The sequence below is a fragment of the Nipponia nippon genome, unplaced genomic scaffold (assembly GCF_047370975.1).
Source record: "Nipponia nippon isolate SJK-2023a ecotype South Korea unplaced genomic scaffold, ASM4737097v1 scaffold_14, whole genome shotgun sequence".
In the NCBI taxonomy this organism is placed as follows: Eukaryota; Metazoa; Chordata; class Aves; order Pelecaniformes; family Threskiornithidae; genus Nipponia; species Nipponia nippon.
In genome coordinates, this window is record NW_028262330.1 from 13,136,106 (window position 1) to 13,152,183 (window position 16,078).

General features: G+C 43.9%; 1 protein-coding gene across 1 annotated transcript in view; it reads right to left on the reverse strand.

The window, feature by feature from the left end:
• Positions 1-16,078, reverse strand: part of DNAH9 (dynein axonemal heavy chain 9) — a 174,845-nt gene that overhangs the window by 21,980 nt on the left and 136,787 nt on the right. The window contains exon 43 of the mRNA XM_087751325.1: positions 1,005-1,232. Coding sequence (XP_087607451.1) covers positions 1,005-1,232 — 228 coding nt within the window. The remainder of the gene's footprint in view (positions 1-1,004; positions 1,233-16,078) is intronic.

Consider the following 16,078-nt stretch of genomic DNA (forward strand, 5'->3'; position numbering starts at 1 on the left):
GCCTCCTGCCCTGCGGTGCCCAGAGCTGCTGAGTGAGGCCACAAAGCGGGCTCATTTAATCACCATGTTACGACAACTCTAACATTGATCCATACCCTCTGTGGCACCAAGAAAAGGATATTTCCTGTCATTTTCACATGCTTGGCTTTTGTGTCCCCTGCACAAGAGACTCAGCTGCAGTTCCAGCAGCAAAGAGGGGGGACAGTGGCTGCTGTAACAGGAGTGTGTGTATGTGGTCACCATGCAATAAAAGCAACAAGCAACCTGCCATCGGCTGTTCTTCTTGTGGGCCAGCAATTCTCCAGATGGCCTACTTTACCCTTGTCTGACAAAGCAAGTCCTCCCTGCAGGGAGATTTCAGCTCTAATTTGCAACACTTCTGATGTCAGCAAGGTTTTGAGCTGAATGGCCTTTGGGCACACAACACCAAGTCTCCCTACACTGCTCTGAAGAGTGATGTGGGATGTGACCGTATCAGCAGTTCTGAACCTCTAACTCTGGTTAAACAGAAGGGCAAAAAAGCAAGGTTTAACCTGCTCTCTTCTCCATGTCTTTGCGTGTTAGATATAGTAGGTCTCTCTCCAGCCCAAAAAGGAGTGACACAGACACAGAAATCAAGCTGAAACATGACAAAAGTCTCCCAAATGCTGCATTCAGAAGTTTGTTTTTCTAACAAAATAACCTTTCTAAGGATCATAGATTGGTGAGAAAATTATTAATCTGGGCAGAAGTCTAGTATCCTGTGACCTTCTGCAAGAAAGAGGCCATTCAGGATTACCTGAGTCCTATCTTGGGAAAATCAGTGCTTGGAAAGAGATCTGCGCCCAGATCCTCAAGAAGAGAGGAGGGGGTTGGTGGATCCAGAGGCTACACGATGCAAAGGGACTCGCACACCTGCTGCCTGGGAGCAGCAATGCCCACACACATCACACCCTACATGGGGCTCCAGCAGCTCCAACCAACCTGTCGGCCTGTTGCCAGTGTGAGCCCTGCTGTGCTCCTACCTGGTTGAAGTTGTCGAGGGCTTTGTGCAGGTTTGCATGCATCCCGGTCGGGGCCTCGTTGGTGATTTTGATGGAGTTCTCCAGGATGCCCTGGGGAATGATGTGGCTGTCAGGGGAGGGTGCTGGCTCCGCGCTAATGAAGACACGGAAATCCTGGTGGCTGCCCTCACTGTGCTGCTCCAGCTTCTTCTCCAGAGAACTCAGCCACTTGGCCACCAGGTGGATGTTCTGGCAGGGACAAAGGGGACAAGGCTTCATCAATCCCCCACCATTTACACCCATGCTGAGCAGGCACCAAATCCATCACACTGAAGAATGGCACCCACCAAGGCTATGCTCTAGAAGTTGGTACTTGCCCCAGTAGTTCCTGTGTGTAATTCACAGCCCCAAATATTCTGTCACATCAAATATACTTTTAAACTCAAGATAATCAATATAAATCACCAGCAATGAAGCTATTGGGTTATTTGGGTTCTCGGTGATGATACTCTCCTTCTTGTTACAGTAATGTACAGCTGATGAAGTAGAGTTATTTCCCCAGATCTACCAAGCTCAAATGAAAATGTTTGTTCATTTTTAACAGAATAAAAGTGAGGACCCTCAATATCAGTTACTGGGAAAAAAAAAATCAAGCAGGTGGTTTTACAAAGACCTTTAACATAAAATATTTATTTATTCATGTAACTACTTCAAAATATCTGTCAGAAAATTAAGCAGTATTATGCAGATATGGTGAAACGGATGAAGACATGCCTCAGTTTTTCAGCTAGAGTCCTATACAGTGTTGTAGTTTCCAGGCAAGAAAACTGCTTTTTTTTATATTAGGAACAGGGCAGGTCACACACAGCAGAGATTTGTGGGCTAAAACTACCCTCATTTTCAAGTTAGGTGTTTAATCCAAGCCGACTGTGTTAACAGGCACTCTGGAAGGTGATTTATCCCATCCAAAGACAGGACAAGGAACTTGCTAAACTTAAATTAAAAGCAGCCGCCAAAAAGATAAACTGCAAGGAAATTACATAAAGGAACCATATTAGAGGCTTAGAATAAATATATATCACCAATAAAAAGGACCAGAAAGGAGCTCTCATGGTTAAACAGCAGAGTAATGGAGACTATTAGGAGTAGAATGACATTCTTCAGAAAGTGGAAATTGTGTCCAAATGAGAAAAACAGAAAACAGCACACAATCCAGTCGTGGGAAGACCAAAAAAAGGTTTTAAGAAGCAATATTCTGAAAACCATAAAAACTAATAGTAAAGCCTTTTCCAGAAGCCAGAAACCTATCGGAGAGCCTATAAAACTACAAGATGATCAAGGTGTACAGGGAGTGCCCAAGAAAGGCAAGGCCATCACAAAACAGCTCATATTTGCAGGAATATTCTCTGCAGAGCTTGGGGAGGATCTCACTGTTACAGCCTGTGTTCCATGGTGGTATCACTCAAATGCTGAGGCTGGAGATCATCCACCCAATCCTCCTGCTCGAAGCAGGGTCAGCTAGAGCAGGTTGCTAACTGTATGCAGTTGAGTCTTTTGATATCTCCAAGGCTGAAGCCTCCACAACCTGTCTGGGCAACCTGTGCCAGTGTTGAACCACCCCCACAGTAAAAAATAAAATAGAATAAAATAAAATAAAATAAAATAAAATAAAATAATTATGTTTAAGGAAAACCTGTATTTCAATTTGTGCCCATTGCCTCTTGCTCTTTCACTGGGCACCACTGTGAAGAGTCTGGCTCCATCTTCTGTACTCTCCCTGCCATGAGGTATTTAAACACACTGATAAACCCCTCTGAGCCATTGCTTTTTGAGGTTAAATAATCCCAGCTCTTTCAGCCTCTCCTCATATGACAGATGCTCCAATCCCTTAATCATTGGAAAGACTCTTAAACTGAAGCAGCATATGAAGAGTTTTTCTGAAAAACTGATCAACTAATAATAACAATTTACTAGGACCAGATGGTATCCAACCTAAAGAAACTCAGATATGGAAGCGCTGCATTAGTCCTTGGTATGCACTAGGCACACTGGCAGGGGCCCTAATAAACCATGAATTAACACACAAACAGTATGAGTTAGAGAAAACCAGGAATCTAAAATTTCCAACCTATTTTAGATAGCTAATAGGGGGATATCAACATCTGAGCTTGTCACCATAAACTCCTTCTGCAGTTGCTAGAAAGGTGAGCTCCAGCAGGCAACTCACTACACCGGCTTCGGGCATTGCCCTGGACAGTGGAGGAGTTGCCTCCACGGGGCCAGTATATCTCCATGCTTAGGTTTTCATCAGTATCAGCTATTTATCTTTCAGTTACCAGTATTATTGCAGGTAAGAGGGAAGGTCACATAGGCTACCAACCAGTTAAGACACAGGAAACAGTGGGTGTGAAGCTACTGATGGAGTTTGAGCTGCTAATCATATTCAAAAACCACCTGAAAGAGCAAATGATTAGTGAGCTGACAAAATTAGTCATAAGATAAAGTAATTGCGAGTACTGAAAATAAAACCTGGTGGTAAAGAACTGCAAAAGTATGCCATCATTCTAAGTGACTGGCAATGAGATGGCAGAAGAAATTCGGTGTTGATAGATGCAAAGTAATGCACACAGAAAAACAACCCTAGCTATAGATATAAACAATGATGGGTTCCGAATTAGCTATTACCACTCAGGGAAGAGATCTCGGAGTCCTTACAGTTATTTCCTGCAAATAACAGTTCAATGCTTAACAATGTGAAAGCAATCAAATGTCAGCAAAGGAACAGAGAATAAAACTGGAAACATTATTATGCCACTCCATAAATCCATGGTGGGCCTTCATCTTGAAAACAATACCCAGTTCTCACTCTCTATCCCCAAAAAGATATAGCTTCCACACAAGGAGACATTAAATTGATATGGACTCCCCAGTTTGGAGAGAAAGGAGATGGGGGTGGAGGCAGTGAGTGAAGAACAAGGATGGAGGAATGAATAGAGCAGGCTGCAAGTTTAAAAAGAATAAGTGGAAGTACATTTTCATATGACACATAACTAAACTGTGAATTCATTGTCTCAGGGTTTTGTGGAAGTTGAGAGAATCACAGAATGAAAATGAGCTTAGATCCACAGAGAGAAACATCCCTGCACACTTGCACTGTTTATACACCTTTTCCCTCAGATCCTGGATGTGCGTTCTCACAGGCAGGGAACTGAGCTGGCAGCGCTTTGGTCTGCCCCAGTACGGTGCTTTTATAGACTGATGCCACATCAAGGAACATCAAGGGAGCTCCCTCATGAGAACACAGAAACTCTCTTCTGGCTTTTCCTTTGGAGGTTTCAAGTGCCTCTCGTGAGCTACTTATGGAGAGATCCCAGCCAGGACTGGAGAAGAGGATGAACAGTTGTAGAAAAGCAAAAGCTGAGGTCTTTTAGGCATGGGATGCGACAAAGCAGGGACTGCTGCCACAGACTATTAGCAGTACTTGCAAATGCTGGAGGGATGGGTCAGCACTCAGAGATGGCCAAAGAGGCAGGAAGGGCTGGATGATGACACATCTCTCCAGAGGAGCTGGGGTCCCTCAGGAGAGAAGAGACTACAAACTCAGTCACATCCAGAAACAGCCCCCTTTGCACATCAGTGACTGTCCTTGCACACTGCCATGTCCTTGCCAAGTCCTGTGTGCAAAAATCAGTGTCACCTCTCCCTTTTGTATGGGGCTGGCTACAAAGTGTACCAAGAATCCAGGAAAAGTTCCTGTGCTTCTGTCTCCTTGCCCAGGACCTCTGTGTTTTAGATGTAAACGCCACCTTCTCTGCCACTTGGTAACTTCAATATTGCCCTCTTCTGCACAAGATTTTATGGGGCTGTCTTGATGCCCTAAGTCAAATAAATTGCTAGATGACTCCTGCCAGAGGTCAAGCCTCTGTCTGTGAGATGGCAGCTGCTTCAGAAACATGAGTCAAGAAAATTATTGTTAGAGGAAGCCAGGGATGCCTTGCACCCTCCAGTCCTGTTGCCCCAAATCTGCTTCACGTGGCTGGGAACAACATTTCTTATTTAGAACTGCAAAAATTCAGTCTTCTTCCCTGAAAGGATTTAGGGTTGTGCTCACATTGCATGGATGAAATGGAGTTTGAGGTGTGGGGAGAGACAATGAGGAGATGCCTGAGCAAAGGAATCATGTTCTGGGGAAGAGTTGCTGTCGTAAACAATGACCGTGTAAAGAGCAGCAGACAAAATGCAATTATATCTGACTGTTAATGCACCAGTGCTTGCCTGATGCATTTAGGATTTCAAGAGATGAGGTAATCCCCAGGGTCCGGGCAACCAACTCACTCTAAAAACACAAGTCCAATAATAAAGTAGGAGTGGACTGAAACCTGTAAACAAAGTGTTTCGAACAGCCAGAGATTTAGTAATATAGGGAAAGAGCTCAACAGAATAGCAAAAGAAAAATTGTGCATTAAGTATCAGCTTAATCATAGACTACATACCTGACCTTAAGTATTTTCATCTTTAATTGGTAGGTAGTTCCTACATCAGCTTTTGTGGTGTTAGATGGCTGAAAAATAATTGCTTTCGCTTGTGTTGACATGACACCAATGATCATTATTTGTCAGTATCAATGCCTTCTAACAGCCGACTTAGGGAATATTTCTAGTCTAATGATAACTGAGTGCATTTATATACTATCCTTTTGTGATGGAAAAGGGGAATATATGCAGCAAAACATGGGTTGGTACTAAGAATTCATGACTTGATCAAATGAATATGTCTGCAAAAAACAGACAGAGATGCTGTGGAGGGGATTCACAGGTTTGAAGGAAACTGCAAATTAATTCTCAGCAGTCAGATAACACAACTTGACAGAACATGACTAATGACAACATATGCGGTCATAATAATTGAATGTTATGTCAATTATCAATAACAACATAACACGGACAATGCTGCATTAACACCAATTACAGCTGAGCTACATGTTCATCGAAGAACCACCTCCTCTTGCTTGTTTTGAAACCTGCCTCCGACCAATTTCATGGGCTAGCTCTAGATCTTATTCAGGAGAAAGAGGGGATAATCCAGCCTGTCCACCTTCCATTGGCTCAGGGCTTCATGCACTACCAATATTATCTCCCTAAACCACACTGTACAGTTTACACTGCACCAGTTTTACGTCCTCCTCATTCCCTAAGACCCCCTCAAGACACATTTACCTTTATTACATTTTTTCTTAGCCAGATTTTGAAGTCTGTGAAAGAGCTGTTGTGCAAGGGTAAAAGACAACTCCCTAGCACCTCTGTTTTTCACAGCTCATGTCTAGGTCTGTGCTGCAGGCAGAAATAGGCAATGATCTCAAATTCATTACGTTGCTTTACGAATGGAGAATGAGGGCCAAACCCTGCTAAAAAGCAAACTGCTGAAAAGAAAGCAAAAAAGAAATCTGAAACATCTTCGTATGCACACTGACCATTACCACAATACCTTGCCCTGTGTTGTCTCCCCACTTTGCGTTAAGGAGTATGAGTGACTGACAGCAGGTACCGTAGGATGAGGGCCTGCAGCAAGAGTTGGGCTAGAGTGCATGTGCAGGAACGTGGGAGCACCAGAGGCTTTTCTTTGGGAATTCACTTCCAAGCACCTCTGTGTATTTGTACTTCACAAGGCAGAACATATATCACAGGATGCAAGTGTTGTTATGGTAACCATCAGAAATAGCACCACATATATATAAACCAGCACACACTCCACAATGCACTCCCTTTGCTGATAGCGACTGGAGACCCTTCACATTTCTGAAAGTGGCTCTCTCCTTCATGCCTTATCACAAATCACCTCCTGGAGCAATGAGAATTAGTTGTTTTTACAAAGTCTCATTCTCTTGCAAGATGCTCCCAGAAAATATTCACTGCTTTTACAGTAAATCTGAAAGCTAGGCTTTACAGTCCAGAGACAGCCCAACACTTTAATACTCACTGCACCATGTTGGGGTATAAAAAAGGACAGCGAGGGGGCACTGAAGAGAGTCTCTTCCCTTGGCCATGCTTACTGGCAATGGTAGTGTGAGGTTTCATCACATAAGAAGATGCCACACGCACTTAGGAATGGCTCCATCCTTGCACAGCCAACCCTATGACCATGTGAATACTACTACTGGACTCAGAGACCAAAATGGCTAAGCACAGACCCTACCACCAACACCTGCTCATACATCTAGCTATTTCTGAGCAACAAGCTTGCTGTTGCTCGATGTGGAGAGAGGCAATCTCAGAGCTCTGGAAGCACCAGAGAAGTTTTACCCTGTCTCTGGCATGTATTTTCCCCTAGCTGAGAAATTACGGCAGCCAACTTACCAAAGGTGCCTCACTTGGCAAGCAGTGAGGGCTCCATCACATTCTCACCTATGTGAAGTTCTTGGATTTCAGCAGTAGCACCCTGAGGCTTTTTCAGACCTCACTCCATGGTCACACTTGACAAGGAAGAACATGTTTGATCCTTGCAGAGTCAGCACTATCTGATCCCTCCCTGAAGCCCTTAACCCCCACCGAACCTCTCCACACACAATCAGGGGGAGGATTACAGCACGTAAGAGCAAGAGCAATTAATTTGTTGTCCTTCGGTCTCATCTCTGAACATGCTGTCTGTTCCTCTTGTGTTGCTGGGCGCTATGAAGTTGCCCAGCATCTTACTTGGGCTGCGCCAAACTGAGTAGCTCTGTCATCTACAGTGCCACTTCTCTGCTTACCAGCTTAGCCACTAAGCAATTAAGAACATGATGGCACCACTCTGCCTTTTGCTGCAGTAAAAACTGTGCACCTGTTTCTATCCTCTGTTTGTGGATGTGTCTCCTCCACAATTTGCAATGTGATTTCACCAATACAGACACAGAAGCAGCACTGGTCTAGCTATATAGGTACTGGCAACGCTGAGTCAAGTACAAGCATCAGAGGGGGTTTTACACCTCTATTAGCACTCAGGATCTTGGCTGGGCCACCACTGGCCCCATACTAAAGCTGTGCTATAGCAACTTCACTGCTCTCAGGATTTGTATATACCCACATCTGCTGCAGTCCCTCCTCCAAAGGCGAACCTAGCCCTTTTCTGCTAGAAGTTGAGCAAAAATAGGCTGTTCTGTGACCTTTTCACTGGTCAAGGTACACAGAAGGCAAATGCAAGGGGAGAAAGGGAACAAAAAACAAAACCCAAAGAGGGCTGGTCTAAATCTTCCCAGCACTTCCAGGATATCTGCATCTGATATTGATTGTTTTTAAGACAATTTTTTGAATGAAGTACAATATATTTTGCATGTTCTTTTAGCACAGACATGCCTTAATGTTGATGATGATAGTAAACGAAACATGCCTAGGACTATTCCTGGGCTAATTTGTTCACAATTGCCCCTTTCTACTCTATTGACCTGTTTTACACTCCAAAATGTGATGGGTGATATATGAGATGTCTATTGGGAATGACTCTTGGCCTCTCCTCACTCCTGAACCATCAAGGAGAGAGCTAGACCTCTTCATCCAACACCAGGAGCAGAATCTGTGCTGACAATAAGAAAAGACAGACAGCTGAGGTCCAGCCCCTCAAAAGTCTCCTGGCACTGTTTAACTGACAAGCACACATTGCCTCAGGATGATGGCAGAGAGGAAGGAAAAATTTAGGTACAAAGATAAATAAAAGAAGAGAGTAAATGGGGATGCAAAGAGTGAATAGAGCATGATGAGGTCTAATGAGAGGCTGGTAGACCCAGGAGAAACAGAAGGTCAGCTGGACTCAGCAGTCCATGGCCAGACAGGAGAGGACATTCAGGGGAGATGATGGTAGGATATTGCCTCTTCTGAAGAGGTGCACTGAAACCATTTCTGCAATGGCAACTGCTAGCTTGGGTCTCTCTCTGGCCTCTTCTTTCTTTTGATCAAATACAACAACAGAGGCATCACATGGATCCACTTGTATTTATACAGAATCTGACACAATTTAAGGCTTAGGAAGGCATTTGAATTTGTCCTCATTTCTTCTCCAACCAATCCAGTGCTTCATCCTTTGCTTGATCCCCACAGTCCAGAGTTGAGATCTGGACCTCAGCCCAAACGCAGCCATTAGTCATATGGAAAACTGCTGGGATTTGCCAGGCCAGAAAGCAAACGAGTATGAACTACAGAAAATCTGGACTGACCTGAACTCCCCGAAGTTTTAAAGACAATGTTGAAGCTTATCTTATTAAATTTCACTTCAGAAAATATGAAGAGTTAAAGGTAGGTAGCGATGAGCAGGTGAAATGCACAGCAAAGGACAATTGCTTGATTAATCTCAAGAAATGCAGGAAAATAAACTTTATTTTCAGGACGACTCTGTTACCTTTGTGTTTTAACCCAAAATATGTCCTGAGACAGAGGTTTCCAGAGCAGTTGTACAACGAAACTGGACTGCAGTAGTTACAAACGTATTGAAAGCCCAACAGAAACTTAATTCCATTTCAGATCAATATTTGGATTACTTGCTGGTCTGTAAGTGGATTTGCAATTGGAAAAACTTGGGAATGGCTGTTGTGACATGAGGTAGGAAGGAAAACAGCTGACTGAAATCCAATACCTTTCTCCATCAGAGTATTTGTCCTAGAATCACAAAGGAGAACTGGAGGTAGAGTGGGTCTTTCTCCTTTTATATATATCTAGGAAAGAAAAGATACTGTGGCTGGAAGGAAAACTAGTCTTTTCTTTACTGAAGCAGAGGCTTAGTGCCAAATGCTTATGTGTGCCTTGAATGGACAATATATCTCATACAGGACAATATATCTCTTTTGCTTGTAGCTAGGACTAGTTGTGAAGTGCACAGAAAAAGGCTCCATTGTATTTATGATGCAATAAGAAGGGCTCTGCCAATGTCTGAATCTCATACAGTTTTGCTCTAAAAGCTCACTGTTATTCAATTTAGTACATGAACCTGACTCAGTGAAGCAACAACCTATGAAAATGGAAAGATGCTCAAGAATTAAATTAACTTGATCGCAAAGAGAGGGAAGTGACATTTTGGCTAATGGATGAAGACTACAATTAAATTGGGAATAGCTACTGTCTGAACTTTTCCCTGCATCAGTTCATTCAGATGTGCATCTGTAAACATGCAAACAAATTTCACTGTTTCTTTGCTATTAGGCTGATAAACATCATTTGGTGACTGCAGTGGTCATTGTCTTAGCAAAAAGCTTTCAAGTAGGCCCAGAGAGGGAAACCGAGCAGACATAGGTTATGCTAGCTCATGGCTTAGTGCTCCCTGATGTGCAAAGCTCTCTCCTCCCTACAGAAGGAAGACCACATCCATGGCTAACTTGGCAGTGGGAAAGCAGATATCACAGAATCACTGAGATTGGAGACACCTCTGGGGATCATCTAGTCCTAACCCTCTGCTCAAAGCAGGGTCAGATAGAGCAGGTTGCCCAGGACCGTGCTCAGCTGGGTTTTGGAAATCTCCAAGGATGGAGTCTCCACAAACTCTCTGGACAACTTATTCTAACCCACACAATAAAAAAGATTGTACTTACATTTAAATGGAATTTCCTGTATTTCAATTTGTCCCCACTGCCCCTTGTCCTGCCACTAGGCACCACTGAGAAGAGTCTAGTCTTTACTCCATACCATCAAGTGTTGATGACTGATAAAATCCACAAGTTGTCTCTTCTTGAGGCTGAACAATCCCCAGCACTGGACCCAGCATGCCAGATGTATCTCACCAGAGCTGAGCAGAGTGAACGACCACCTCCTTGACCTGCCAGCAATGCTCTTCCTAATGCAGCCCAGGACACTGTTGACCTCCTTTGCTGGAAGGTCACATTGCTGGCTTGTGATCAGCTTGTTGTGCACTGGGACTCCCAAGTCCTTTTCCTGCAAAGCTGCTTTCCAGGCAGTTGGTCCCCAGAGTATACTGGTGCATGTGGTTATTCCTCCTCAGGTGCAGGACTTGACTTTTGTTTTTATTGGATGTCATGAAGTTCCTACCAGACCAATTTTCCAGCCTGTCCATGTCCCTCTGAATGGCAAGACACCCATCTAGTCTATCAATCACTTCTCAACACTTTTACATTATGTGCAAACTTGCGGAGGGTGCACTCTGTCCCATCATCCAGGTCATTAACAAAGGTGTTTAACAGTGTAGGACCCAGTACCAACCCCTGGGGTATACCACTAGTGAATGGCCTCCAGGTGGACTTCATGCTGATGATGAACCATTCTTGAGCTTAGAGACGGTGATCCCTGAATATCAATGAGCTCTCCTGGACCCCTCTTATTTCCAGGACCATATCCCACACGATTCTTCCAAGCAGATCCCTGAAATGACCAAACTCCGCTCTCCTGAAATCCAGGTTTTTGATCTTCCTTTTTGCTTTATTCCCTCTTCTCAGGATCATAAAAGCCAGCATCTCATAGTCACTGCAGCCAAGACTGCTCGTGACCTCCACATAGTCAACCAGTTTTCCTTGTTTGTGCACATCAGGTCCAGCAGAGAACCTCCCCTCATCAGCTCCTCAATCACCTGTGCCAGGACTTTGTCATCAATGCACTCCAAAAACCTTCTGGATTGCCTGTGCCCTGCTGTGTTATCCCACCAGCAGATATTAGGGTGGTTGAAGCCCCACCACGAGGAGTATGGCCTGTGAAAGTGCAGCTTCCTTCAGTTGTCTGAACACAGCCTCATCTACTTTATCTTCCTGATCAGGTGGTCTGTGGCAGAAACCCACCACAACCTCAGCCAGATTGATCTGCCAACTAATCCTGACCCATAAGCTCTAGCTGGCTCCTCACCCATCCCCAGGCAGAGACCCAGACATTCCTGCCGCTCTACGTGCATGGCAGCACTCAGTCACATGAGCTATCCCAGCACATCTCTGGGATCCCAATGAGACTGTAGTCCTACAACTGCACATGGATCTGTAATTCCTCCTGTTTGTTCCCCATGCTGTGTGTGAGATGCTGAAGCTGCCCTCAGTGCAGTTGGACACGACCCCTACCAAGGCAAATAGGAATGTGTGAGAAGACAGGCTCTCCACATGGGTATCCTAGGCAGAAGATTTTTTTCTCCCAGGCTTCATCTGTCAAAACGTTGATAGACTCAGTTAGTTATCTCTGCTTCCTATAGTGTACCCGGAGAGAAAACAGAAGATCCTTCAGCAGAGACCCTTCCTACCTAGGACTGGAGGTGAGATGAATCATTCTTTCAGGACCCACAACTATTCACAGGAACCCAGTTTATAACGGGCATATCATATAAATCGGGTTTATTCTGTTCTCACGTCTAATGTTTGCATGATCTCCCATCAGTTCCCACACTTGTATTACCTATTTTCACTCAGTTAAAGCAGCAGACACTATGATGTGAAGTGCCTACAAAATCAGGACAGCAGGAAAGACAGGAAATAAGACATAACATCCATACCAAGCCCCCACCCATAAATTTATTAAACACCTTCTTAAGAACATTTAAGAACATTTAGGACTCTCGGGAGGCTGTGCTGGACCTTCACCGCTCAGACAGACAAAGAACTTTCCACTTCCAGTTCATACCTGCTGTTTTCATTGCAGGAATGTCTCCTGTCTGAAGCAGCTCTTTTTCTCTTTGCTCTTAGTCCTGAACACGGCCTTGCACTGTTCTGTTAAATTTCACCCCCTTTCAACACCTCCACACTTACAGGCTGCTCCAGTCTTCCTGTATCACATTTAGATCGTCCTCTTTATCGACGACACCTCTCTTAATAACGTGTCAGTGCAAAGCCATTAACACATACTCATTTTTTTAAGCCAAGCTCACGTCTGAAGTAAGACTGGCCCCATGACTGTTCCTCACTAGTTTTGCTAGCAACATTCAACTTCTGCAGCTTCCCCAATACATTCCTGGGTGGCACCATCTCTGCAGCTCTACTACAGTCCACATGAATTAGAGCTGCTTTATTTCCTTTAAAACTTCAGTTACCTTCACAGTGCAAAGTATCAAATAGACCTGATCCGTCTTTAGCAAATCCTTATTACAGCTGATACATTTCTTTCTACAGTTCTTTACTTATTTTGCCCTTCAAAGTTTGTTTTGAAACTTTGCGTACTATTGACTTTAGACTAATTTGTTTGCTCCAATATTTTCCCACTGTTTTAAATACAGATGCTAAAGAATCTGTTAATTGCTAGTCAGATGGCACCCTCTGATTTGACAGATTCATTACAAAGACTTGCAATGGACTTGCAATTTCTTCTACCAGAGTTTTAATATTCTAGGATACAGATTATCTCGCCCTCTCAGTTGAGCACACCATGCTCTTTGATCTGATTTTCCTCCTATTTTTAATAAATCTTGTTTTCAAGAAAAGTTCATTTGTGTGGGTGTTTCAAACAGCCAGCCCTCATGGACAGCATGTCTTTCAACCTTGGAAGAGAGCCGGCACTGAGACTCTCCCAGCCAAAATATTCCAGAAAGGGACCAGGGAATCACAATGAGCACCTTGGGAAGATGCTGTTACTGGAACGGCACAGCCCTGTCTGCTGAGCATGCTGGCACCAGGATTCATCTTTCAACACAGCTACACAACAGGAGGTGAGAGATCATTCAACTATGTCTAGGGGTTTTTACACAAGGTGGAAAGATCATCATAGGAAGCTTCCATCCAGTGTCAGCTGCAGAGGGCAGAGCCCTGCTGCACCCTCAGACCATCTCCTAGCTGTGGTACCTAGCTGCTTCCTACCTCCAAGGCTACAGAACTTGCCATGAGTAACAAACTAGCAATTAGCTCTATCTCCACTTTAAAATTGGATGTAGTCCCTCAAGTGAATGGAAGGCTATGGAGAGAAAGATAGTGCCTGGTGTCTGTGTGAAACTTTGTGCAATACCAAGTTCCTACAGTCCTGCGTTCCCCCGCCATCCTGTCCTAGGATAACGTCCTAGTTTGGACAACTTCTCCATGAATCCAGCCCCAAAGAGACAGCTGGATTGTGGACAACACAGAGGAACCAACAGAAGGCCCCAGAGGTGACAGCCATCCACCCTGGAGAGCCCCAAGAGGTGCTGCTGCAGCATGGAGATGCTGGCATCACACAACTGTGATTTAGCTGGGATCTGCACAGATCATGCTTCTGTCAGGGGGTCACACTGCTGCAGCTGCTGGGCACCCCTCACATATTTCTGAGAAACCCAAGAGAGAAAAAAGGCTTTAAATAAATGTTCAGCTCAACGGCCTAATCTCCTGCTTGAATGTGCTTTTTTGTGCAATGCCCAGGACCTCCACGTTTCTGCACCTAAACTGCTAGAGACACTCCTTGTAAGAACGCCAATGCTGTGCTCTGCCCATCTGCCGCTCAGAAAAGTGCCCATGTGAACCTACAGGATGGGAAGGGCTTTTCATTCCCTGCCAGAGCTGGTTATTCCCTTCCAAATGAGATACCACAAGCCTTTGTGAAATGAGCTACTTTCTATCAGCCAAATCTCATCTCACATCTTGAAAAAAAAGAAGAAGGTTTGTTTGTTCGGAGCAAAAGGAATATATAGCATTTAAAAACTCTTGAAAAGGAAATCTGTTTTCTGATTTAATGAGCCACAGAATATCCCACAGCTTGTGACTTAAAAGAACCTGCATTTCTCCCAACCTTATCAATGAGAATACAAAAACTATTAAAATTTTTCTTTTAACCTGAGAGAAACTTTGGGGAGTGGGGGGGAAGAGCTACTAATATGTGCATTCATTTCCATTTGCATTTTTTCTGATGTATTTTGTGGATTTTCAGAGTGCCAAAGCAATGGGATTGCATATTTGACAAAACCTGCTATAAAAGAAACTTCTGTTTTTTCTCTTTGTCTCACTTTCTTTCTCATGGAAATGAAGACCATTTGAACTGTTGTTAACAGCCCTTGGATGTGACCTAAGCCTGCGCAGAAACCTACATGCCAAGGGCTGGCTTCTGTAGCTTCCTTTTTTTTTCTGTTTCTATTTTCTTTAAGACATTCTGGAACAGTCAAACACTCTGCACTGATATTTGCAGCATAAAAAAAATAAAAATTGCTGTTTTCTCCCCAGAAAAAAACTTTTTGCTAAGAAGTGGAAGTTAATGAAGGCAAAAATATAGATTCAAAAATAAAAATGAAAAAGCACCAAAATACAATAAAGACTGACTGGTGCAGAACAGGGTGATTGGTCATGTAGGAGCTGTTTCGTGCACCTGACTCCCAGTCATGGGACTTAAACACTTTCAGGACTGGGGTCTGTCAACAGCCACGCACCTTCCCCAGGTTTCCTCGCATGTCTCAGCCCTCCCAGCCCATTGGTACAGACATGACTGCTGTCACCCAGTCTGAATACAGACTTAAAAACTGCTCTCACAGTTTCAGTATCCACTTTTTCTGCTGCTTCTATCTTGTAATGATCAATCAATATGTTAACCAGGTATGATGTAGCAGCTTCACAGCCCCTGTGATCAGTTCTATAGGGGAACATGCTGCTGAGGCTCACCAAAAGAATAAGCCTTGATTTGACCTGCTCTGTAAGCTGCATTACAGCTACCACCAAGCATTTGTGCAGCCTTTTCCTTAAATCTTCTACCTCAGACTGTGGACAACATAGAAAAAGGGCTTACCTAAAAGGCAGGTCCAAATCTGCCTGGCAACAAAAAGGGTCTTGAGAAAAATGTGATTTTGTGATAATACAAAAATCTAAATCTATGTAAAACTTTCTTCAGTCTTTCAAGACGCTGTTTCATTGTTGTCTTACCTCCACAGCAGACCCCTTTCCACCAGTTGCTACTAACACTTCAAACTACATTTGACAGATGACATTGGAAGCTCAATGCCAAGTGGTTAGATGGTGTACCCACCTAAAATGCAAGTACCAGATCCAAATCCTGTTTCTTTATTATGGCCAGAAAAATCTGGTTTAAAACCCTCCAAACCTACGAACTGTTTCTAAGGAGACGCAGAGGCTGAACCTGATATCAAATGGATTTTTGTGGAGCTCAAAGATCAGCCTCAGTCCTTCAATGCCAACAATTTAGAAAAGAGCAGCTGCTGGGCTTGTGCTGCAACCTCAAGTCACAGGTTCTCCTTCAGACAGCTGCATTCTT